Source organism: Anabrus simplex, chromosome 5 (assembly GCF_040414725.1).
Source record: "Anabrus simplex isolate iqAnaSimp1 chromosome 5, ASM4041472v1, whole genome shotgun sequence".
NCBI classification, from domain to species: Eukaryota; Metazoa; Arthropoda; class Insecta; order Orthoptera; family Tettigoniidae; genus Anabrus; species Anabrus simplex.
In genome coordinates this window covers 299,063,114-299,090,888 of record NC_090269.1, presented here as the reverse complement: position 1 = coordinate 299,090,888, position 27,775 = coordinate 299,063,114, and the positions used below count along the sequence as shown (strand labels likewise).

Sequence of the window (27,775 nt, the reverse complement as noted above, 5' to 3'; positions counted from 1 at the left end):
GATTGGACAAGATTTGCAATGCACTTGGGAAAGAGACGAGGGAACAGATTAGTAGAAATGAACAGATTGAAAGCAAACTTGTGGAGGTCACTGAACTACGGAACGAACGGGAAACGCTATCACAGAAGGTGAAAGAGAGAGAGGAAGAATTGCAGGAAGATGTGAGAATAGTGGAAGAGAATGCTGAGAGAGCAGCGGAAGAAGAAGAAGAAGAAGTTGTGAACTGCCAGGGAGTAATGTGGCAGAAAGGTACAGGTGAGACGGCGAGAGAAGTGGTAATAGCGAGTGGTTTGTTCAGTAGGGATTGTGATTTAACCAGGTTTTCTGGAAAACAGTTCAGTTCTATAGAATTTGTAAAAGTAGTTGAGAAAAGATTTGCAAGTAAGTTGAGGAATAATGTTATTGAATGGGAATACGTGCTGGAAATTTTGTCTAATGTGTTTATCGGTAAAAGTAAAATATGGTTTCGAGTGTACTGGGATAATATGTCGAATTTAGGAGAATTGAAAGACAAGTTCATTGATAGGTTTTGGGAGGAATGTGTGCAAGGGCGCGCGCGCGCGAGAGAGAGAGAGAGCGCATGATGTCTGGGGAAAGTAGTATAGTAGAGAGAGAGGGAAAAATGTTAGTCGTGTATCAGAGTAGGAGTAATCCTGATGAGCAGAGGATTAATAGTTGTATCGATGGTGGTAGGTGTCGGAAGAGTAATCAGAGAGAATCGGAAGATGGGAGGCGTATGTATTTGAGTTATGAGAGAGAAGGTCAGAAGAGTAATCAGAGAGAATCGGAAGATGGGAGGCGTATGTATTTGAGTTATGAGAGAGAAGGTCAGAGGAGTAATCAGAGAGAATCGGGAGATGGGAGGCGTACGGGTTTGAGTTATCAGAGAGACTATGATAGTCTTAATATGAATGTTATCCAGGTGTCGTTATCGACTCAGAGTATTTCAGATTCACAGGGAATCGGGTAGGTTAAGTGGACAGGCTGAAGGTATAAGATGAACAGGTATGTAGTATAAGTAGTTATGTAGTGAAAGTAGATTTAAGTATAGTGTGATTGTGACCTAAGTAAAGTGAGATATTTAAGTAGTGCCGTATTCGTAGATCATGCAGTAATTAATGGTAGCAGTAAGTTAGACGTAAGAAGTGTTCTGGTAAGTGATGTAAGTACTTATAATACTGAGAATATACTGTAAGCAGTGAGGTAGTCTATGATGGAAATTGTGATATGAAGAAGGTACTATCAGATCTTATAACAGCCGTTGGGTAAGTCACAGTGAGTAAATAAGATGATAGCGGTAGTAATCACGATAGAAGATGATTGTAAGTTTCAGCCACGCCTTGTTGTACCAAAACTTGTGTATTCAGGTGTTTTAGGAGCTAACTTGGTTGCAAATCATGGAAGTAGAATAGACTTTGATTTAGGTAGTGTGGGTTTGTTCTATGAGGAAACTAGCAAAGAAGTACGTGTTAATTATGATGGTCTGAGGTAAGTGTGTTTGGGTAACGTGTGTTCTTTGAAGATATATGAGAAGTAAGATGAAGGTGTTCCTAGTGAGAGGAAATGTGTTGGGTGTGTTAGTTGCCTGTACGACCAGTATCCAAGGGATAGTCGGTATGAGGCAGTGACGTGAGGTAATTTGAGTGAATTACAGGAGAAGTAATTGTGTTCGATGTTAGGTAAGCATCGAGAGGTATTTAGTGGTAAGTGAGGAAGAACATGTATATGAACATAAATTTGTAGTACATGACCATTCATCGTTTGTGGGAGGTAAGTACCCCATTCAACTTAAAAATGCTAGTGACGTCTAGGAACAAATAGACATTATGCTGAATTACGGAATAATTGAACCATCTTGTAGCCATAGTGTTGATTCTTTAATTGTTCTTACCGGGAAGGATGTGATTTTTTTGAGATATGTAAGTTAATTAGGGCAAAATTGATTCAGTTTGAGTGACAGAGTGCTACTCAGAGTTCCATTTTCATCATCTGCAGAGGCGGGAAATATGTTGAAGTTATTTTTTTTGTATCAGGGGTATTTCACAATTCTGAACCGTATCGGGAAGTGTGCATATTCCTTAAAGATCAAGAAGAGGATATTGTCGGTACTTAGAACATTTAGAATTTAAAGAAGTACTTCACGTGAGATTTGTTGAGGTAATAATATGATTAATTTTGTGAGAAACTGGCAAAATAAAACTAACATCTGCAATTTGCGTGTGAACCAAGTGTCGTATTGGTGTATTGGAAGAATAAGTGCTACATTGTCATGTACTGTGTGACCAAAAAAAAACGGAGAACAGGACATTGGACAGTTATCTACGATAACAATATGCGAGAAAAGTTCTCATATAAGTGATATTTCACAAAAAGTTTTGATATGTTAAAAAAAGAAGAATGTAGTGTAATCATTTAAAATTATTTGTGTGTGTTAAATTAAGGGCTATGCTCTTGTGTATTGTATGAGAATGGGACACTGGACAGTTATCTGCGATGACAATGTGCGAGAAAAATTCTCATACCTTTGATATTTTATAAAATGTATGGATGTTGAAAAAGAAAATTATTGTTGTATACTCATTTAAAGTGTTTATCTGTGTCAGTGTTATATATATAATTTTGTTCATAAATCAATCTATTCTTTGTTCTTCGATTTATTTATGAGGGAGGCGAATTGTAACGGTTCAAATCCCGTTACAAGATGATATCTGTATTTTTATTATTTTATCTGTATTATTATTATTATTATTATTATTATTATTATTATTATTATTATTATTATTATTATTATTATTATGTCAGTATTATTATTATTTTATCTGTGATATTGTTACTATTATTGTAATTATCAGTCTTATTTAATTCAATTTTGCAATGCCTGTTGCTTGCAAGATTGTACTTAGATGTATGCATATATACGTATGTGTAGAATAACACTCAATACCTGTACAGTGAGAATTGTTGTATATATCAGAGATTGGATGTGACGTTGGTGCATTGTGCAATATTGTTGGCGATTCTGCCAAGTCATCGCCACTCCATGGCTACGTCATCGTATTTATTTAGATATGCGCTCAGAGAGTCGGCCGCTCCGGGCTATGTCACCACTGTGTGTAATATTTGCCACGTTGTGGGAGTATGTCATTGTTATTTCTGGAGATTACGTAGCTGTGTCAACCAACGTCTATATAAGGTGGGTGCATATTGTAGCGTCAGTCATTAGTTATACGGATGCAGTACAGCGAAGAAGTCTACTAGATCAAGAGGCCTCAGTCGGTCAGTCAACAAGTGTGAACGAGAGATGGAGAAGACTCAGTGAGCCATTAATTATTGGTCATTGAGAGAGTGAGACCAAAAGGTTGGTCGCTCACTCAGTTGAAGACACGGACGCAAGGGCTTACCATGAAGTCAGAGAGGGCAACTCTGGACCTGCCAAGAGGTAATACCATATTGACTTACAAAGAAGTCAGATGATATGGAGAAGAAGCAGTCACAAGGATGTATCACCAAGTTAGGCGTGACACATCTACAGTAAACACCAGATCAATGGATTACGTCGTAATTACACTCAAAGTGTTGAAGGTACAGTCAAGTGAATCAGTGAGGGAAATATTTCGTATAAAGTGTTAAATGTCCGGTCAAGAAGAATTCAAATTCATGCCTAGTTTCTTTCAGTTGCAATGTCATAATTTCATATTCTCATCTGTTTTATCGCAACAAGACTCACTATTTTTTGATATATTGTTTAAAGAATATATATTGTTCTATCAAACGAATTCATAGTTTTATTTCAATGAAAGTAAAATATCTTAACCTTAAAATTAATGGGGAAACCGAACGCCAATCTCCTTTTCCCAGAACTTATATGGTATGTTGTCAAAAGTAAGCTTATTATCCCACACCCTAGAGATAGTCAAGAGTCTCATTCTATTATTGCTGTACTGAGTGGCAGCTGGCGCCCTTCAAATAACGTATGTGTAAGTAATCAGGTAACAAGTACGTGTGAGTACAAGGTTCGACGAGTGTGTATTTTATTTAATGAATGTTAATTTTCATAATTTTCATGTTAAATGCAGAGATTCACGAGATCAAGTTAAATCCAGATTTATATAATATGTTTCAAAAATTAGTCAGACAGTTTAGGAAACTCTCAGCAGCTTACGTATCATAATTCCTCATAAATCATATATTCTACCATAAATCCAACCTATATTCTTGCGCACAATATCCTCATTTGATTGTACATATCAACAATCTCATTCAATTACATCATTTGTTGCTCTACGAGTGTCACGATGTACGTATATTCCACTAAACACAATATCATAACATGTCATAATTTTACGATATTAAATAACACAAGTAACTACATTCCTCCTGCAATTAAAGGCATGTGTTAATAATTCAGGCTATGTTACTCACGTTTTTGTGACGATTAAACATTATGTCATTTCCTTCTGTCTTAGAGTACGATCTCGTATCGTTCAACATTGTATTAAGCTTGATTTGCATTATGAAAGACGTATTATCCTGTCACAACGTTGTAATACTGATTTTCAAAGCTTTCCTCAAGTAAACAAACATTCCTATACGTGGAGTATAAATTTTTGGTTTGTCAAAGACTACCTAGATCAGAGTTCTAAAACGATTACATGGATTATTTTTCAAAGACACTATTCATGGAGTTTATATCTCGATGAACCAGATATTAACCTTGCTGTACAAATATTTCAACTTAAACACACACTATTATTCACACAAATCTAATAATTTAACTACGTAAAATAACTACAAGCAACTCCACTTATCTTGCTTCCGCTATTCCTCTGGGCTGGATTTCATCCTGGGTCTTCTTTGGACAGCATCTCGCGTTCATGTGCTCGTCATTGCCGGTAACTGGACTCGAGCTTCGGGCATGCAGAACGGTTGGCTACGGTTCCTCCTGATTGTGACCCCATATCCTTGAATTACTCAGCCATGATATCTCCGTCGATTACATGCAATAAAAAAAAATATTGAAGGTCGTCATTAGATGCATATTTCAATTATGAACTGAACAATCCTGGGTATATTCTCTATCTTTTTAGCAAACAATTTTGAAGGTGTAATATTTTATATGGTAGTCAAAATGTTTTCTGCTTGACGCTGACTTTAAAATGTAAACTGGCGACTTCTAACTTTTATATAAAAGGGCTTCCAATTATCTGCTTTGAGTTTAACTTGGCGACTTCTTCTGCGAGATCAGATCTTCCTTCCTTACTCTTCTTCCGTGCCAGATATTACTAATTCGTATTTGAAATTTGGTGAAATTTTCTTTAAGTTTCGCATATGGTCGTAACTGTATTAATAACAATAACAATTTTTGTTAGAAATTTCTTTTACAAGGGCAGGTAATTTCTCTTCTTGTATAGAATCTCGTTCGATACTTCGTTCTGAAATTGACTTCTTTAAGTTTTTTTTAAGTGATTGTTTTTTTAAGCTCGGGATAACAATACATTTTTTTTTTTACTCACGGCCGCATGGATTCGTTAGGTCTGTCCGTCTCAAGATTTATTCACGGCCTACTCGACTTGACATGTCTGCAGTTTTTCTCGACGTGTTCACGGCCGCATGGACTTCTCAAGTCCGATCGTCACAACTGTATTCCGCGGCTTATTTGATTCTTTATGTCAGTGTATTTTCCCAGTAATATATTCTTTTATCATACAATTTTCATCATTCCATCGCGATGCATGGCAATTGTCAGCGATGTAACTGCCGTTCATGACGCAAACTGGGCAATGAAATGGTATAATAATAATAATAATAATAATAATAATAATAATAATAATAATAATAATAATAATAATAATAATAATAATAACACCACTTGTTTTACGTTCCACGAAAAAAATATTTTTTAAAAGGTTTTTCAGAGATGCCGAGGTGTATGTATTTTTCCCCGCAGGACTTCTTTTACGTGCCAGTAAATCTACCAACATGAGGCTGACATATTTGTGCACCCTCAAATATCACTGTACTGAGCCATCATCAAACTTGCCAAGGAGGCCAGCACTCTACCATCCATTAACAACGTTGTGAGATGGACAGCACACAATGGTATGATGGTAAATGGGGTGAGTAGTATAGCTGTAAGTTTCACCAAGAGGAAAAGTTCTCTCAGTTTTAATTAATATGTTGATAGAGTGGCAGTGCTGCATCAGGATCACTGTAAGTATGTAGGTGTTGATACAAGGAAAGATCTTCATTGGGGTAATCACATTAACGAGGTTGAGAATAAAGGTTACAGATCTCTTCATATGGTTACAAAAGTATTTAGCAGTTGTTGTAAGGATGTGAATAATAGGGCATGAATATCACTGGTAAGACCCCAATTAGGGTATGGTACCAGTATATGGAACTCGCACCAGGATTACTTGATTTGAGAACTGGGGAAGATCCAAAAGAAAGCAGCACAATTTGTTCTAGGTGATTTCCGACAAAAGAGTAGTGTTATGAAAATGTTGCAGACGTTAAAGAGATAACAAAGTAAAGGCCGCCGTGGAAGAACTGACCCATCCGAAAACAGTGATACTTCCTTACATTAGAATCACTACAGACAGGATCGACAAGATACTAGACAAACACCACATAAAGGCCATCTATAAACCACACTGGAAATTAACCCGTCATCTACCACTAGTAAGAGACAAAAGAGAATTACAGGCTCCTGGAGCCTACCACATCGAATGTAGGTGGGGAATGTGTTACGTTGGTGAAACGAAATGTCTGATCTCTCTACTTACTATGAATAAGTCAATACGGACCCATACTGGCTATTGTGGTCAAGATCATTAATAATGATCTCCACCCGATGTAAAGAACACATCCGGCACACTAAGAACCAAGACACAGATATTTCAGCTGTAGCCAAGCATTCCTATGAAACAAGACAATAAATATCATTTGACAGGACCAAGATTATAGCAGCTATCCTCTGGAATCTTGAAAGGAATATCCATGGGGCTACTGAAATTAATAAACACCCAAACAATATGAATTTAGAAGAAAGATATAAAATCAGCTATTCTTTTTTTTTAAATTAGAATTTACGTTGTACCAACACAGACAGGTCTTACGGCGACGATGGGATAGGAAAGGCCTAGAAGAGGGAAGGAAACGGCCGGTGACCTTAATTAAGGTGCCTGTTGTGAAAATGGGAAACTACGGAAAAACATCTTCAAGACTGCCGACAGTGGGATTCAAACCCACTATCTCCTGGACGCAAGCTCACAGCTGCGTGCCACTAAACGCATGGCCAACTCACCCAGTAATCAGCAATTCTTGGATGCCTATCATACATAGATTAAGAGATACAGACCACAACATAAACACGCAGGACGAACCTCAAGTTACGTAACAGCATTGGCACCACCTGGCTGTGACACATACATTTCAGAATTCTCAAGAGACTGTCAGGGGCTTACGTCGGCCAGAGAGAGTAGGATATATAAGGCCAAGGTCAGTAACTACTCTCATAGTATGATTGCTATCTGGGAGACTGATCACCTCAGATCGAGTAGAGATATTTCAGTCATCTTGACAAAGAATACTAAAATGTATCTGAAATGTTGGCAAACTGTAATGTACGGAAAACAACAACATGGTTCAACCCAAAAGATGAACTAAATAAATGGAGATTTTAAAAATACAAAATATAATATGAAATTAACCTGGAATTCAAGGGGAAAAATTAGGGTAAATATTTGTTTATAGGAAGAGGAATTAGGAATGAGATTGCTGGGCTGATTGGCTAAGATGGTTGAGACGCTGACCTTCTGACCCTAACTTGGCAGGTTTGATCCTGGCTCAATCCGGTGGTATTTGAAGGTACTAAAATACGTCAGCCTGTTTTCAATAGATTTACTGGAACATAAAAGAACCTATGTGGGACAAAATTCCGGCACCTTGGTGTCTCCAAAAACCATAAAAAAGTAGTTAGCCGGTCGTAAAAACAACAATATTATTAGGGATTAGATTAATCTACCAAGGCCGATGTTCAACAAATTTCCAAGCTTTGAAATTATTTACGAAAAGATTAGGTAAACAACTGATAGGAAATCTGCCACCTGGGCGACAGTCCGAAATGCAGATCATTGTTGATTGTTTGCTATATGTGAAAGTAAAATATGTATGCATTGGTAGTATAAGTGTTTCTGAATACTGTTGCAGGTTATCATGGTCCTTAAAACTAAAAACTACTACATACAGAGGTATCATGTTTTACTAGTGTAGTGAGCCTCGTTAGTTCAGATTACCTTTGTAAGTGGAGCTAATGCAATTTGGCCACTGACACAGTATTTTTTCTGTGTTTCTACTCTCTGTGTACATACTATGCCCTTACTGATTTTGTTTTATGCTGTAAATCAATGAACAAGCTAATCTTAACAAACATTTAACCTCTTTAGGCCTTTTCAATTGTCAAATCACCAGCTGGCTCCAGTGTAGCAGTGAGCTCATCAGTTGAATTGCTACACCTATCCAAGACCCTGGCAGCTAGTGCGCCGTTGAAACACCACTATAGGACAATACAGTGACGTGTACTAGGGGAAGCATGTGCTTTCACTTCAGGCATGTATACAAGTGGAGCCACATGCTTCCCCTAGCGCAACGTCACTGCATTGTCTTACATAGGAGGCTTCACTAGCCGCCAGCATCTTGGAAATGTGTTGCAATCCAACTGATAAGCCCACTGCTACACTGGGGCGAAACGCTGGTAATTTCACTATTGAAAAGGCCTCAAGAGCCTAAATGTTTTTGACATTTGCAATCGATGAAATTAAATTATGGTTTCCTTCTGGGAACTTAATTTTTGAAGCTAATCTTCTTTTCTACAATGTATGCATGCTTATTTTTAATGTGATTATGAATTTTGAAAATCAGAACAGTTGGCAGGGAGTGAGAATATGAAATATCTATCTTAACACTTTCAACACTACCATATTTTAACATGGATCCTGGCTGTGAACTGGGTCTTTTTGCTAATTTTTAACGCGTTATTATGGAACAGCGAAACATATTACATGCCTGATTTTTGTACCATATGAAGGTGTCAACCGTCCAAAATGAAGATGTTAATCAACAAGTGAATATCTGAAGTAATTTAATTATACTAGTCTTATGAAAAACATGAAAAAATAGTACAGAATTTTTTTTTACATTGAGGTTATACCAATAAGCTTGCTCAAACAATAAAAAATAATCATTTAATGCGACTAATTAGGCCACAAATAAACACAAATGCAATGGAATAAAATATTTACCTATTTAGGAATAGTTTGTTTTGGTATGGTAGTCCTGAAAACATTGGACTATACACAGTCCTACTTTGCACTCCTTGCACCACCATCTACTCTCTTTTCTGACGTGCTTACCACTTTCCTTCTTGCCTCTGTTTGAGCATAGCTTGCAATAACGAGTAGCTTTCACACATATGCAAAATTGTTGCAAAAAACCAATAAATTTTGTGAAGTTTTACTGCAGACCACCGGTGCCACATGGAATTTTCCTTCAGTTTGCTCTGACGTTTCATTGCTGCAATTGTCGTACCTGCATATCTGTTAGTTTCTGTCTTTATATTTTTGATCAAATCGTCACTAAAAAAATTACTGAGACAATCCATTTCGTCACTCCCCGCGCAAAACTGAGTAGAACCAGATGCCGACTGGAAGACAGGTAGCTGTAGTTGGTCATCTGTTTCTGACCATTCATCATCAGTTTCAGATGATCTAGCAGATGTTCCCGGCACAGGTGAATCATCAGCCTGCGTCTCTTCGTCTGAACAAAAAAGATAAACCCAAATTTCTGTAGGCAAAGTATTTCTATCGTTTGTATTCGGAGTAAAATAATACAGCTAAACACTTACGTTCCAAAGTGACGTAATAAATACAAATCTTACCTGAACTATGGCTTGATACGTTATGCGGTTCGTAAGCAGGGTCGTAATCACTTTCATCCATCTCTGAACCCGCTTTTCCCGATAAAATATCATAATCATTGAGCCGGCGTGAAGACATGTTTACACAGAGTAACACAGCTGACAGCGTGACAGATTTGGCGCGCGCAGCACACGGCACACCGAGTGCTTCGGTAGAGGTCACGGCAAGGAGAAATACCCTGTTTATCGATTCATTTCGAAATTCTCGAAAACTGCTGCATTCTAGTGGTCACTAGATGAACTATTACCTCCAACCAAGGGACGGGTACTATACGTGATACGTGCAGCTGGATATAAACGCACGAGAAAATCACGCCCGTATCAGATACGGGCGCCGTCCAGAAGCAGGAAAGCAGCACGCCCGTATCCCGTACAGGCATAGTGCTGAAAGTGTTAATAACAATCGGTAATTGTTGAATGACCATTTCAATTGATCGACATTATTCCCGATTGTAATACATAACTTTCAAACATGGTTTTCGGTACAAGTGATGGCAGAGCATGAGGCAAATATACTTCAACATGGGTGCAGACCAATTCATGCAGCTTATGGTTGCTTTGCATGAACCATAATAGACTTTAATAACCAAACCGGCAGTTCAGTTTTGCCATAAACAAGGAGTTTCTGTAAATTTCTCCAGTACAGCATTTTTGAAAAGTTTTTTTGTTACTTGCAGCATTTTGAAAATTATTATAATATGAACGGCACGGATCAAGTTAAGACTGCTCAGCTTCTATGTGTATCTATTGGGTCGTTATGTCATTTTATCAAATGCTCATCCCCAAGAAAAGAGTAGTAGTTTCCCCATGCTATTTTTTATACATTTATCGAAAAGAACACTTTTGTCAGGTCAGGTACAGCCTGCTGCCGTATGCTACAGTAGGCGGTACTACCTGTGACTGTCTGGCTGAGGGTTGGGCGGCTGTTATCAAATCTGACAAACTAAGGGAGAACCAATGGCCATGGGCAGAGGAGTTCACCCTTAAGGAGCTTGTTGAAGCCTTTGTGTAGGAAATGACACATAAATTCAACAGGAAGCTGCTGCCTTGCAGATGTGGCAGGGGACTGCTAAAGGCTAAGGGAGATAATCATGACAGAAAATCACCTCTAACGTTAGGCCTAGCAAGTCAGCTGGAGAGTAATTGCAATCGCTTTCAAGACAAATACGAGCCTCGGATTGAAGAACTCCAGACGACGACAACAGCTAGGTACATATGACGGCTTACAGCCTGAAGCTTCACCAGATATGAAACCTACATCAAGACCCAGTTGCCGGATTGGGACCTTGAATATTCTAACACTGACAAATAAAACTAAAGAAATAGCTGATATGATGGAAAAGAGGAAAATTCTTATCATGGGGATGAGTGAAACCAAAGCGAAGGCAACAGAAGTAAGACACCTCCGTCTAAACTATCAACTATACTGGTCTGACAATAGCTTGGAGTCAAGAAATGGAGTTCGCTTTATACTTCATAAAGATATTGATGTTTGTAGACAGCTTGAATTTGTCAGTGATAGAATAATTAAAGTGTCAGTAAATTGGAATGGAGACGAATATCATATAATCCAGGTCTATGCTCCACAATCGGGATGTTCGAATGGAGAAAAAGAAGCCTTCTTGACCAACTTGGAAGAACATATGGATTGTGAAAATTTGGTAGTAACGGGAGATTTTAATGCTCAAGTTGGATCAGACAGACTGGGCTATGAATCCTCCATAGGTCCTCATGGAATGGGGAATAGGACAGAGGGCGAACATCTTCTAGATCTTTGTATGAGGAACAATATGGTTGTAACACATGGTTCAAGAAAAGGGACAAGCATAAGATCACAGGATATAGTTGGGACGATCAATATGGAACTGTGATTGATTATATACTTGCCGACAAAGAAGTTTGGAAGATTGTAAATTATGTCAAAGTAATTCCTAGTGAAAATTTGGATGGAGAACACAGGCTGTTGGTTGCAGATATCACAAAGAGAAGACTTCCTAAAGTCTACAACAAAGAACACCAAAAATAAAATCTTGGAGACTTTCTGAACCAAGGGTGAAGGAAATGTTTCAAGTAAATGTTCGGATTATGTTACCAAAAGAAGATCTGAGATCTGCAAATGAGGAATCGGATAACCTGAGGAGAGTATTGGTGAGGACAGCTGAGAGAGTATGTGGAAAGCAGATCCAAATAAGAGAATTCAAAGAAACAGCATGGTGGAATGAGGATGAAAAAGCTGCTGTCAAAGCTAGAAATGGCACAAGAAGAGCTTTGTACTGTGCCAGAGTGCGAGGAATCTACGTGAAATCGAGGATAAACTATCATTTTACAGACAAAAAAGATTACATGTCAAAAGAATAGTTGACATTGAGAAACGCAAATGCAAAGAAGATCTTGCCAATAGAATAGGGAAAGACAAACACAAGAAGCTCCTGTATAGCATTGTTAAAAACAAGAGAAATGATAATAGTACTATCAACACAGTACAGCTTCCAAATCGAGATGTAAGAAATATTACAGGAGTTCAGTAGATATTTCAAGCACTTACTGAACTGTAATACAACTGATGACTCCCTAAACCCTGTTGTTTCCTAAGGATGGGACAGGCTGAGGACTTAGGGAGCGTATAATCAGATTGACAAAGATTAATTTCACTAATATTATAAGACCCTTGAACATACACAAATATATACAATTACATACACATTTCTGACACCATTTAACCTTCAAATCTCTCTTCAAACTTCAGATCTTTCTGTAAGTCTTTCAAGTCTTTATATTATAACAAGAATATGTATGTTCACTGGATGAATACTTAATATGGGATGTAGCAGAGCTCTATACTGCAGAGGTCTTGTTTCTTTGTTTCTTCTTTCCTCTGCGCTTATGTCCCTGAAAACCGTTACTTTGGCGGTGAGGCAAAACTTCCCCAATTAAGAATAACTGCTGGTTTATATTGATTAGTTTCCACCACCTAATTGACTACTGGTGTGGAAAGCCCTGTGATTGCCCACTGACAAGTCAACCTTAGTCTGAGAGCCTATTAATACTCTAATCCCTCCATATGGGGTTGGCATCAAGAAGGGAAACGACCGTAAAACAGGGCCAAATCTACATGTGCGACACAGTTCACGCCTGCAAACCCACAGGTGTGGGAAAAATTGATAGAAGAAAAAGTAGAAGGCGTAAAAGTTTGGATTCTGTTTACGGAATCAACAAATTGGAAGCCGTTCTAAAACAGTATGTCATAGATTTGTTTGAAATAGCCCCAGACACTGACAGGTACTTTGTTTCTGTCAGTCCTAATGGCAAACCTCTAAATTTTGAAGTTGATTCAGGTGCTAAATTTTCCTTACTGGCAGGAAATAATTTCAACCATCTGAATTTGTATGTCGACCATTCAAATATTGGCTTTGTATAATATTTTTTATATGGGAGGGCAAATGACCTAAATGTTTGGTCCCTTTAAACAGCAAACATCTTGCTTGGGCAATATAACTGAATCAAAAGGGAAAATTTCTATTCTATTAAGAAAATGACTGATGAATTGCATATATTACCAGCCAGACATGATGTTCTCCTAGACTGTCATTGGAAGAAAGGCTTGGGGATTGGATTCAACAAGTTGATGGAGAAATGAACAACTCATATCCACTTTATCACGTTCATTTGGTGAATTCAGTTGAGGAGGTTTTCAACAATTTTGCAGCACTTTTTCAGGTAAAGTAGGATGTATCCCAGAATTCAAAGTCACACTTAAACTTCAAAATGGAGCTGAACCTGTTTTCAGTACGGAGCGCAATATTCCTTTTGCACTATGGGAGCACATGGATAAGGAATAGTATTTGTTCGAAGCATCTAGTTTTGGAATGTCATCTATGGAAGAGCCTTATGGAGGTGAAATATCCTTGACAATGACTCATTTTTGTAAATATGACTTACAGATCTATGCACATGGTTATGAGGATATTTAGGCATTGTAAAGGGAGGCCCAAAGTCCCATTATCCTGTATAATAAACAACATAAACCCCTAAGCTTAAAATAAATATAATGAAAAATAGTTCTTTAGAGGAGTTTTCTTGAGATATGAACCATTACTTGTCCAAAAGATCAGTCTGTGTACTGTCATTCTCATTGCAAAGGATAATATGCCACCAAGTACTGTGCAACATTTTTCGGAGCATTGCTGGAGTAACTTGAGTGAAAGCTTGTTTCAAAGCATCTTTCAGGGTCGTAAGTGGTATTGTAACAGATTTGTGAAATGATACCCTTTATGAACCCCCATAGCGAATTATTACATGTGATGAGGTCTGGGCTTCATGGAGGCCAGACAACTGGTACTGGCAGCACAGGAGAACCACAACCCATCCAATGCCCAGGAAGGGTTTCATTAAGATATTCGCGTACTGTGATCGTGTCATAGGTGTAACAGGCATGTGCCCCATAATGCTGAAACCAACATGTCTTTTTAATTCCATGCAGCTCCAAGAGAGGAATAAATCAGTTCTGCAACATCTTCTAATACCAATCCTGATTCACAACACCGTTGAAAAAGAATGGTCCTAACAAGCGTCTGCTGTCCATAGCTGCCCCTATCATCACATGTGGAGGGTTATTTTCCAACTCTTCATAAAAGTATGGATTTTCCTTGGACCAAAAGACCACATTTTGTGCTCATGTAAATCACACAATCATGAAAAAAATCATATTATCTAGTTTTGGTATTGTGTCGAACATGTGAAGGAGTAAACTGTATATAGGATAATATCTTTTGTTTATTTCCACCTATTCAATACATTACAAGATGTTGGCATTTATGTTAAAACATTTTTCAGATGAGACATGTTTCGCCTCCTACTGTGAGGCATCTTCAGTCATTATCAAAAAAACCTTATTATTTTACCAGGCATCTGGTTAAAGATATTCTAAAATGTGTTTGATGATTATAAGAGAGATAAGATTTACATTTGTTATGAACATGTTCATGAAGTAACTAAAAATCTAATATAGTGATAAAAACATATGTAGTTCTTTATTGAAAAAGACTTTGTTTAATTGTACTATAGTAAAAAAGGTGGCTTGAGGCCGTAGTCATTAATAGATGTCTAATACATAGTGGAAGGCATATGAAATCAGTTCAATGAGAATATCTAATACAATCAAATGATACATAAAAACTGGTAGATTCATAAGCAGTACATTTAAAAATGAAGGCGTCATGTGACTAGAAATGACAGTTGATGGCTTAAAGCCGTAGTCAATATTTGCAGTATAGGTCAAATAACTGCTAATATATGGTAAAAAGATATAAGTCAAAATATAAAGCTTAGTATAAAAATATGAAGGAAAAACATTCCAATTGCTTGACAAAAGTTACTTGACGTTGGCGTGCATTTGTCCGTGATATTTATTGGTCAACAGTTCATAGGTTATTTTAGATTTATTCGGCAAGAATGCATTGACAAGAAGTTCACCAGATGTTTATAGTTGGCCTAATTTGTATTAAGTCATCAAGAAAGTTTCTGAGATGATGATGGATTGAAATTCTCAACGTTGATATGGTTTTTTGACGTGAAGGTTGGAGAGCAGTTGTTTTCTTCTTCGATGACAATATATTTTATAAAAAACGTTGATTGTGATAATTTATAAAATTGAAGAGTATTATGGAAGTTTGATGAGGCTGTTGAATTATTGTTGTTATAGATTGGTTCTGAAATGAAGAAAAAAACCTGTAGTTAATTTTGACGAGAATGAAAGAAAACATGGGAAGGTTTTGTTTAAGTGTTGTTAGTGAGAAAATGTTGGTGCTTACCTATGGCGTTGTGGGCCCATTTGACATGCTGTGTGGGGCGCTGATAGGGTACTAATGGTCACTAACGGTTTTTACTCCTTGTGTTGTACGTATGTCGTCTGGCCAGAGGGGCGATGGGTAGGAGGGGGCGGAGTTGTAGGCTTGTGATTGGTGAACGGGAGGGAGTTGTGAAAGGTGGGGGAAGCGGAGCGGCGGGAATCATTTATTGGTTTATGATTGGCGCATGGAGGGGAATTACGTAAGTTGGGAGGGGGAGGGGCGTATGATGTATTTGTTGACGTAGGGGTGTTTGTTGATACTGTTTTAAAAATATTAAAAAACTTTTTGTCCTGAAGGTTTACTTTATTGAATAATGTTACTATTTGGTCATATAAAGGGCTTCTATTGTCTATTGGATCATTTAAATTCTTATTAGCATTGAATTTTTGGTCCAAAAATATGTATAAATTTTCGAATTCGGTCATGAGTCTACCTTTTTTAAAATTCTTTTTAAAATTTGAAGGTCCTGTTCAATTGTGGTAAAGTTGTGCCCCGTTTCTTTCATGTGATTGCTCATTGCTGAGTGTTTATTATGTTTCTGAGCATTGAAATGTTCTGTGTACCTAGTTATGAAGCTTCTTCCTGTTTGTCCGATATATGAGCTGAGACACTCATTACATTTTAATCTATAGATACCGGAGCCTGAGTATTTATTATTTTCTGAATTCATTGTATTATGGTTGAAGAACATTTTTTGGTTTGAATTTCGAGTTTTGAAAGCTATTTTGATCTCCTGATTTTTTAAGGTGTTGGTTACTTGGTGTATGATTGGGTTGGTGTATGTAAAGGTTGCGAACTTTGATTTTTCATTTTTTATTGGGGTGAGGTTTGTGGATAGTTTCAATTTAACTTCATTAATTAGTTTGTCTATGATAGAGGGATTATATCCGTTAAAAGTGGCTATTTATTTTATTGTATTTATTTCTTTTTTAAAATTGGTGGTTGAAAGGGGAATTTTTAGAGCTCTGTACACCATACTATAAAATGAGGACTGTTTGTGTGATTGTGGATGTAGGCAACTTTGTTTAACAGTTATAGGTGTGAATGAGGGTTTTCTGTAAATTTGGAAATCAAACTTATTGGAAGTTCTTGTTATTGTGATGTCAAGAAAATTAATTGATTGTGGTCCTCGTCCTCTTTAGTGAATTTAGTATTGTTATCCAGATTATTTAAATAAGTTAATATGTTTTCACTATTGTTGAGATTTTTGTCAATTATTACTAGCGTGTCATCAACATAGCGTAACCAGAGATTTAATCCATTGATGTTATTTATTATTTTGCTGTTTTCGAGGTTTTCCATATACATTTCAGCAAGCATTCCGGATAAAGGGTCTCCCACGGCCAGGCCTTCCTGTTTGTATATTTTATTGTTGAAAGTGAAAAAGTTGTTTTGTAAGACGAAGTTTAGTACTTTTAAGAATTCTTCTATTTCTATTTTGCTTAAACTGCTATGTTTGGAAAGATTGTTTTTTATTATTTCTATAGTTTTTTAGCGGGAATGTTTGAATACATATTAATGACGTCGAAAGAGCACAGTGTGTGATTAGGTTTTAAGTTAAATTTTTTGAGAGTTTCACATAGTTCTATTGAATTTTTGGGGTGTTTGTTATGGAATTCGAAATGTTTTTTGAGAAATTTCTGGAGGAATTGTGAGGTTTTATATGTCGGGCTATTTTGGCTGTTTATGATCGGTCGAATGGGAACGTCCTTTTTATGTTACTTCGGTAGTGATCTGACGGTGGGTAGTTCGGGGTTCATATTAATGAGACTTTGGTATTCATGTTCATTAAATAAAAATGAAGAGTTTTTTTAAAAGTGTTTTTAGATTACGTTGAGTTTTTGTAGTGCGATCCTTTGAGATTATTGTGTAGGTCTCATTAGAGAAGAACTCCTCTGTTTTATGAGTGTAATCTTGTTTTTTCATTAAGACTACAGTATTGCCTTGGTCGGCTTTAGTTATTATTATGTTATTAGTGTCCACTTTTTTTCTTAATTCTTGGATCTGTTTTAGTGAGGACGAGTTATTTTTGTTAGAAATTTCTTTTACAAGGGCAGGTAATTTCTTTTTAATTTCGTATTTTATGTCATTTTGTTTGTCTGTTGGAATTTGTTTATTTATGTTTGCTTCAGCTTCGGCTATTGTAGTGATTATATCTTCTGCTTTATGTGGGTTGGGCCAATTATGTTTTAAGCCTTGGTTGAATAAATGTGTTTCTTTATCTGTGAAGGTGACGTCAGATAGATTAATTGTAGTTGGAATATTGTTCCAGGGAGAGAGGGATATTTTAATATTACTGTTCCGGTTTATTGATTTTGCTTTTTCTTCTTTTAAATGTGGCAATTTACGATTTAGGGTTTCTTGTTTTTTGTTCAATGTAATCTGTATTTTATATGTAATGTGTTGTTGATAAGAATTCCATTCTAGCGGTGATAACGATTGCGCGATAATCAAATGTTCGCGATAAAGTTGTGTATTTAATAAAGATTTCTTTCTATACAATAGTTTTATCTCATTTTTGAGCCAAAGGTTGTTGATTTTGTTTTGAATATCGTTAGATTTATGTTTCGGAATGTTTTTCCTTTGAGTAGATTTTAGAAATTTCGGCACTAGATTAGATCTTACACATTCTTTTAGGAATTGAATATCTTTTGAGATCTTGCTAATTTTTGTTTTAAGGTTTAGATACTTGTTTTTATTAGTCTGGTTGGCTACCCACCATCAGATCACTACCGAAGGTACATAAAAAGGACGTTCCCATTCGACCGATCATAAACAGCCAAAATAGCCCGACATGTAAAACCTCACAATTCCTCCAGAAATTTCTCAAAAAACATTTCGAATTCCATAACAAACACCCCAAAAATTCAATAGAACTATGTGAAACTCTCAAAAAAATTTAACTTAAAACCTAATCACACACTGTGCTCTTTCGACGTCATTAATATGTATTCAAACATTCCCGCTAAAAAAACTATAGAAATAATAAAAAACAATCTTTCCAAACATAGCAGTTTAAGCAAAATAGAAATAGAAGAATTCTTAAAAGTACTAAACTTCGTCTTACAAAACAACTTTTTCACTTTCAACAATAAAATATACAAACAGGAAGGCCTGGCTGTGGGAGATCCTTTATCCGGAATGCTTGCTGAAATGTGTATGGAAAACCTTGAAAACAGCAAAATAATAAATAACATCAATGGATTAAATCTCTGGTTACGCTATGTTGATGACACGCTAGTAATAATTGACAAAAATCTCAACAATAGTGAAAACATATTAACTTATTTAAATAATCTGGATAACAATACTAAATTCACTAAAGAGGACGAGGACCACAATCAATTAATTTTCTTGACATCACAATAACAAGAACTTCCAATAAGTTTGATTTCCAAATTTACAGAAAACCCTCATTCACACCTATAACTGTTAAACAAAGTTGCCTACATCCACAATCACACAAACAGTCCTCATTTTATAGTATGGTGTACAGAGCTCTAAAAATTCCCCTTTCAACCACCAATTTTAAAAAAGAAATAAATACAATAAAATAAATAGCCACTTTTAACGGATATAATCCCTCTATCATAGACAAACTAATTAATGAAGTTAAATTGAAACTATCCACAAACCTCACCCCAATAAAAAATGAAAAATCAAAGTTCGCAACCTTTACATACACCAACCCAATCATACACCAAGTAACCAACACCTTAAAAAATCAGGAGATCAAAATAGCTTTCAAAACTCGAAATTCAAACCAAAAAATGTTCTTCAACCATAATACAATGAATTCAGAAAATAATAAATACTCAGGCTCCGGTATCTATAGATTAAAATGTAATGAGTGTCTCAGCTCATACATCGGACAAACAGGAAGAAGCTTCATAACTAGGTACACAGAACATTTCAATGCTCAGAAACATAATAAACACTCAGCAATGAGCAATCACATGAAAGAAACGGGGCACAACTTTACCACAATTGAACAGGACCTTCAAATTTTAAAAAGAATTTTAAAAAAGGTAGACTCATGACCGAATTCGAAAATTTATACATATTTTTGGACCAAAAATTCAATGCTAATAAGAATTTAAATGATCCAATAGACAATAGAAGCCCTTTATATGACCAAATAGTAACATTATTCAATAAAGTAAACCTTCAGGACAAAAAAGTTTTTTAATATTTTTAAAACAGTATCAACAAACACCCCTACGTCAACAAAAACATCATACGCCCCTCCCCCTCCCAACTTACGTAATTCCCCTCCACGCGCCAATCATAAACCAATAAATGATTCCCACCGCTCCGCTTCCCCCACCTTTCACAACTCCCTCCCGTTCACCAATCACAAGCCTACAACTCCGCCCCCTCCTACCCATCCCCCTCTGGCCAGACGATATACGTACAACACAAGGAGTAAAAACCGTTAGTGACCATTAGTATCCTATCAGCGCCCCACACAGCATGTCAAATGGGCCCACAACGCCATAGGTAAGCACCAACATTTTCTCACTAACAACACTTAAACAAAACCTTCCCATGTTTTCTTTCATTCTCGTCAAAATTAACTACAGGTTTTTTTCTTCATTTCAGAACCAATCTATAACAACAATAATTCAACAGCCTCATCAAACTTCCATAATACTCTTCAATGGTATAAATTATCACAATCAACGTTTTTTATAAAATATATTGTCATCGAAGAAGAAAACAACTGCTCTCCAACCTTCACGTCAAAAAACCATATCAACGTTGAGAATTTCAATCCATCATCATCTCAGAAACTTTCTTGATGACTTAATACAAATTAGGCCAACTATAAACATCTGGTGAACTTCTTGTCAATGCATTCTTGCCGAATAAATCTAAAATAACCTATGAACTGTTGACCAATAAATATCACGGACAAATGCACGCCAACGTCAAGTAACTTTTGTCAAGCAATTGGAATGTTTTTCCTTCATATTTTTATACTAAGCTTTGTATTTTGACTTATATCTTTTTACCATATATTAGCAGTTATTTGACCTATACTTCAAATATTGACTACGGCTTTAAGCCATCAACTGTCATTTCTAGTCACATGACGCCTTCATTTTTAAATGTACTGCTTATGAATCTACCAGTTTTTATGTATTATTTGATTGTATTAGATATTCTCATTGAACTGATTTCATATGCCTTCCACTATGTATTAGACATCTATTAATGACTACGGCTTTAAGCCGTACAATCATACGACGTTCTATTCAAGAAAGAACTACATATGTCTTTATCACTATATTAGATCTTTAGTTATTTCATTGAACATTTTATATGTACTACCTATGAATCCTCCAGTTTTTAGTATCATTTGAATGTAATGTATATTCTCATAGAACTGATATTTTATGCTTTCCACTATGTATTAGACATCTATTAATGACTATGGCCTCAAGCCACCTTTTTTACTATAGTACAATTGAACAAAGTCCTATTCAACAAAGAACTACATATGTTTTTATCACTATATTAGATTTTTAGTTACTTCATGAACATGTTTATAACAAATGTAAATCTTATCTCTCTTATAATCATCAAACACATTTTAGAATATCTTTAACCAGATGCCTGGTAAAATAATAAGGTTTTTTTTTATAATGACTGAAGATGCCTCACAGTAGGAGGTGAAACATGTCTCATCTGAAAAATGTTTTAACATAAATGCCAACATCTTGTAATGTATTGAATAGGTGGAAATAAACAAAAGATATTATTTTATATACAGTTTATGAAACTTTCAAGATGGACGAAAAATGATTTTCATAACTTGTAATAATGTGAGGGAGTGTCGCACATATCTCCATTCTCCGATCTATGCAAGCATCCAATAATTTTTGGACGGATGTAGGCCGAAATGGGCGCAGGCCTAAGTTTTATTTCACATACTTCTGTATTGTCAACCAGGGTATATCCAATTCCACAGATCTTTTATGCATCAACTTCTTTGACTATCTCTCCACGGACTCCACAACGAGTCAACATTTCTGTTCTTGTGGAAGAACTGCCCTTTCTTTCCATATCCTTCACACATCTTGTGGCAAAGAGTTTAGGTTCCGGAGTTTCGGAGGAGGATCTTGCTGAAACCGTGCCCGAAAGTCAGCATAAACTTCTACACTTTTCTCCCCTGCTTGGTTTTTCTCATGCATCCAACCACTTGTACTAACACGTTCTTCAATACCGTAATTCGACGCATCAGCCATCATTTAGTTCACACAAGCTTGTAACAAAATACAACTTACATTAACATTTATAAACGGGTAATGGGACTTTGTGGCCACCCTGTAGTAAGGATGTAAAGGAGAGGTCTCTGGTAAGACCCCAACTAGAATATGGTTCCAGTGTATGGGACCCTCACCAGGATTACTTTATTCGAGAACTGGAAAAAATTCAAACAAAAGCAGCTTGATTTGTTCAGGATGATTTCCGACAAAAGAGTAGCGTTACGAAAATGTCGCAATGTTTGGTCAAGGAAGACTTGGGAGTACGAAGACAAGCTGCTCGACTAAGTGGTATGTTTCTGAAAGAATGTTACTTGAAGGTCCACCTTTTCAATACATTGTTATTTTTATCAATTTACATAAATAATGTTACATCATTACTATGTTTTAAGTGGGACATTTTTGCCTATTTTTTAGGCATCTTCAGCCACTGTTCCTAACATCCAAGATCAAAATTGTTAAGATCCTAGGCTTTGTTTATTAAAAAATGCTTAAAATAGTTGGGCTAACATGAATTGCTCGGTCTAAAAAGTTTATACATGCTACATATCTTACAGAAACATCCGGATGACATGAAATGCTCTGTCTAATAAATTATGCTTACATATACTATACATAAAAACAGCTGGCTAACATGAAATGCTCTGTCTAAACAGTTATGCTTACATATTACTATATATTTTTATAAAAACATCCTTGTAACAGTGTTATACTTTAAAACTCCATTATACTGTAAATTAGTTCAATCCAATGTTACTTATAATGACGTTGGGCTGGCATGGGTTGTTCAGTCTATAATGTCCAAAATGTGTGCAAACACTGGAAACTTCATTGACTTAGTTGTCAATTTTTTGTGATGTTCGTTTTTGAGATAAAAATTCAGTTGTGGTTTTGTGGGATGTTGATGTGGTCAGTTGTCTGACTGTTTTCCTTTTTCATTGCCTTATGATGATTAAAATTAAGTAAAACAGGGCTGCCTGCTGTTATATGGGAAGCTAATGTTGTGCGCCTTGTATTGTACCTGTGTGTGTTGCGCGGAGAGGTGTGGGTTGGGGAGGGGTTGGCGGAAGGGGTATTTGCCGTTGTCGGAGAAGTGGGTCTACCTGTGGGCGGAACTTTTACATGTGGAGTTTTGTTAATGTTTAGGGACATGTTCTCTTTTACTTTTAATATTTTAAATAAACATGGCATTTGGTTGTAAAGAGGAGTTTTTATCTTTTGATTTTGATCTTGGATATAAGGAACAGCGGCTGAAGAAGTCTAAAAAATAGGCAAAGCATGTTTTGCTTAAGACATAGTAATGATATGTAACATTATTTATGTAAATTAAGAAAAAAAAACATATTGTATTAGAAAGGTGGACCTCTCAAGAAACATTCTTTCATACAGGTATATGTTGCTAATATGGACCTAACGATGAGATATATAAATTGTAATAAGTGATATGTTCCAAGCTGTGAGTGGAGAGATGGTGTAGAATGACATTAGAAGACAAGTGAGCATGAGTGGAGTATTTCAAAATAGAAAAGATCTTAATATTAACAAAAAATTGGAATTTAAGAGGAAAAATTGGGGCAAATATTCATTTATAGGAAGAGGAATTGAAAAATGGTATAATTTATCAAGGGAAATGTTTGAAAATTTCAGAGTTCTTTGAAATCATTTAAGGAAAGACTAGGTGAAAATTAATAGGGAATCTGCGACCTGTGCAACAGTCCTAAATGCAGAACAATGATGACTGACTGATTAATTAATGACAAATGACTTGATAAATTGTCTCCTATTTTAACTTTGGTTCCATTTAGCAGTGAAAGTTTGGTGAAATTTATTCCTGCACCTTCCACTCTGCATCGTTTTCTGTGAATCTGTGCAAGGCAAGGTATTTTCAGACAATGCCACCAAAAAAGCACCAGGCTTCAAAAATTGGGAGATCAAACCATCTGCTTTTATACCTGTTGTATCTGGTGCCAGGTGGGCACTTTCTTGCCAGGTATCCCACAGATTCTCAGCTTTGTAGAAGACGTACAGGGGCAATAGTTTTCCATCTCCACTCACCGACATCATGACAGAAATACTTGTCTTGAAAGGTCCATTACCCTATCTGCAAGCTTGATGCCTCTCCTAAGAAACATACATTTTTTTTCTGCAGGGTTTGTACAGTTTACCTTATTATGTAAGTCGATTGTGGTACCTAAAAATACTCCTTGGCTGTGTGGTATGAAATTTTTCCAGCTGTAATGGCTTTTCCTACCATATCAGTTCTACTTTGTTTGTAGTTGCAAAGCAACTGTCATCCTAATCTTCTCTTGCATACACACACACGCGCGTGGCATTGTTCGAAAAAAACCTCACCTTGCACAGATTCGCAGAAAACTGTGTGCAGAGGGGAAGGTGCAGGAATAAATTTCACCACACCTTCATAGATACTTTTCAACACAACAGAAGAAATGGTACATGATAATCACCAGCTGCTATTCTTATAGTACCTATGCACAGAAAGAAGTTTGTGTAGTAATTATACAGTGAAGCTGGCAACAATGACCACTGTTAACTTGAATCTTCCTGAAGTAATGCAAGATTAACAAACAAAAATAGGAGTGGGGATTAATGTTAAATTCAAACAATGCAAGTGTGGGAAATGTATTTCAGAGTGAGCAACATTAAAACAAAAAGGTGCAGTTTTGTCCAAAATTACCCCAAATGATGGTACTTAACCAACAGTCAAATTTCTATCATGATATCCTTACCCTCTCCTGTGACTGTTATTTGAAAGTCTTTTGTGCTTGTTCATTTCACATAACATTATGATTAATATTAAGACAAACCTTACATTTTCAATAAAATAACAAAGAAAAGAAAAACATACCTGAGCAATATCAGCTTTCAGCTTCTTGGGTGGTGAGAGTTGAGTATCATTTGTTTCTTGTACAGACTCTGAACTGGAGCTATTTTCTTGAATACTGGTAAGGAAGTTTTTAGTATTCACATGGTGTATAATGTTCTTATCATAAGATAAAGACACTTCATATTCACAAGTTTCTGCAAGCTTCTTTTCTTTCAGGCACTTGCTCAGCCACTGTGTTCGAACAACTTTTGTTCTCTCATTACACTTACAGTTTTCATTATTCAAATCAGCTTTTAACTTTTCAATGTTCTGAGTAACTGAATCATCAACAACAATGTGCGTGGCTACCAAATTTCCTTTCGGTTCATTAATTAATTTTCCTCCATGATTAATTATCTGTGTTTCGAATAATGATAAGCGTTTTTTACCAAGTCCAACTGGATAAACATAGATATAGCAGTCTGAAAATATCAACTCGTATTCTGAAGGCATGCTTGTTCTAGTACTAGTGATGATATTAGATTACTTCTGATCAAATTTGCTGTTTAATATCAGTGTCATATGATAATCTGGTTAAATGAGATTCCAGTTTTGATAGAATGTCATCAGAATGAATAGACGATCCATTTCTGTCACTGAAAATGGAAAGGTTGGTAAGAATTGTGACAAACAATAAATACACACCGACAGTGTTTAGATTCATAGACACAATAAATATGTTATTACAACTTGAAATATTTTTTAACACATACTGGAATAGGATTAACAGATGCTTTTCTTTATTACTAGCTACCCGCCATGGCTTTGCACGGGAGCAGTTACTTTTAACCAAGGACTTATACGATTTTCTTGCATATGACATTAGTAGTTTTTTCTCCAGTTATGAACACAAAAATATTATTTTTGATGTAACATGCAAAAGGGACACATAAAACTGTCCATGAGAAAAACATTCTCTACTAAGATCAACTCCAACCATGCTAAGTGTCTGACCCTGTGCTTTATTTATTGTTAAACCAAAGCAGACTCTTACTGGAAATTGGAATCATTTGAAATCAAAAGGAATCATAGGGATTGTCAGTAGGAAGACCACTTCTCCTATGCCACAGCCAGTAAAATTAGAAGCTTCAATCAAACAGTATTTCAAAATTTTCACTACCACTACCATCGCCCTAGCGATGTGGGCCGGGTAAATACCCAGTGGGAAGGTAAATATAAATTGGGTATTTACCTGGGTATATACCCAGTGGTCATTTAAATATCCAAAATGAGGGTATATTCAGTTTTTGAACTTTGTACAACACTTTTTGATGTGTTGATGAGGTGTTGGACAAACAAGGACTGAAACACAGGTATTTGATGCCTTAAATTGAAATCAGGAACAATACTGATCCTTTAAAACTAAAAAAAAAAAAAAAAGGGAAAATGGACGTCCGGGTATTTTTGGGTATTTATATGTTTTGGCACTGTAACCTTGTCTTTATTAATTCTTAAAGTGTGTTTTTTCCTTAAACTAAAGTAAAATAAGGATAAAAACTTTTGGTTGTTTTGTGTTTTAAATTTTTAATAAATACCAAGATATTGAGAAGGTCGAGTTTTATTACGGTAGTGGAAATGAGCAACAAAGATGTGGGAGGGAAAAGGTACTTTTGTAGTAAGAGTAGGCTATATGCACATTAACTGAAATATGTGTATGCCTAAACTCAAAAGGTAACAAAATATATTCAATAGAAAGGACATTTAAAAAAAAAAAAATGCTTAGTCGAAGTGCTTTAAGTTATTTTTCATTCAATTTTAAATATTTAAAAAAATTAAAATCATACTCTAAATAATATGAATGCATGTCAATACATTTGTTAAGCTTCATTAAACCTAAATTAAGTAAGGTCTCTATTTTTATATAACTTTTTTCGTGTAACTGTTAATTATCTATTTACTAGTCTATTTGGTTATATGATTATTTATTTTATATATGAATGATATTACAAACTGTTCTGAAAAACATATACAGTGTGTTGAAAACTGTATATTACACCTTTTGTAGAACTTGGCCAATTCTCTGAATAAATTTCCTCTAACTTTTATCTCAATGTATGCAAAAAGCCTAGTTCAATTCTGAGTTTTCCAGATTATAACTATTGAATTTTATCTCCTGATCTAATTCCCAATTCTAATTCTGTTTTTAAGTCCCAATTCTTATTAAATTTATTAACTATCTAATGTTGTTACATTTCTAAAAAGTTGATGTAGAAATGATAGTTTACATACCGATACCCCTTTTTAAGGTTCTACTTACCACGACACAGGATTTTTAATGAAAAATCTAAAATACCTGGGTATTTACCAAAATTGGGTATTTACCTGAGTGTATATCCTGGGTATTTTACATCATTGCCAATCGCATCCCATTGCGTAACTTTGGCGGGTGTACACTATGCACCCCACTTTCAAAATCAGCTTATGTGGTGGCAACAAGAAGGACGTAAAAACTATAGAAACTCATCACTCACCGATCTACTCCATAACAACCGCCTGTTCCGATGAACCAGCAAGGAAGAGGCAGCATTCCAAGGCATTAAGGCTGTGACATGCAACGCTCCCGGTCTAGCCCATCCTGACCCCCAACGGAAGATGTGCCTGCAGACGGACGCTAGCGACTCCGGCTTAGGAGCAGTGTTATTCGAGGAGAGGCGTGATGGCGGAAAGAACATCATCGAGTATGCCAGCAGGAAGCTATCTCCCACCGAACAATGCTACTGCAAGGAAGCCTTAGCTGTGGTGTGGGCCATGGGCAAATTCAGAGGCTACTTGAAGGGAAGGAAGTTCCAGCTCTACA

The 27,775-nt window shown here is 36.1% G+C and overlaps 1 protein-coding gene across 8 annotated transcripts in view; it reads right to left on the bottom strand.

The window, feature by feature from the left end:
- Positions 1-27,775, bottom strand: part of LOC136874009 (DNA polymerase lambda) — a 182,985-nt gene that overhangs the window by 123,695 nt on the left and 31,515 nt on the right. For all 8 annotated transcript variants that reach the window (XR_010860209.2, XM_067147464.2, XM_067147462.2 and 5 more), the window contains exon 2: positions 24,961-25,574. Coding sequence is in view for 7 of the 8 variants with exons in the window: in XM_067147464.2 (XP_067003565.2) it covers positions 24,961-25,431 (471 nt within the window). In the remaining variant the exon portion in view is untranslated. The remainder of the gene's footprint in view (positions 1-24,960; positions 25,575-27,775) is intronic.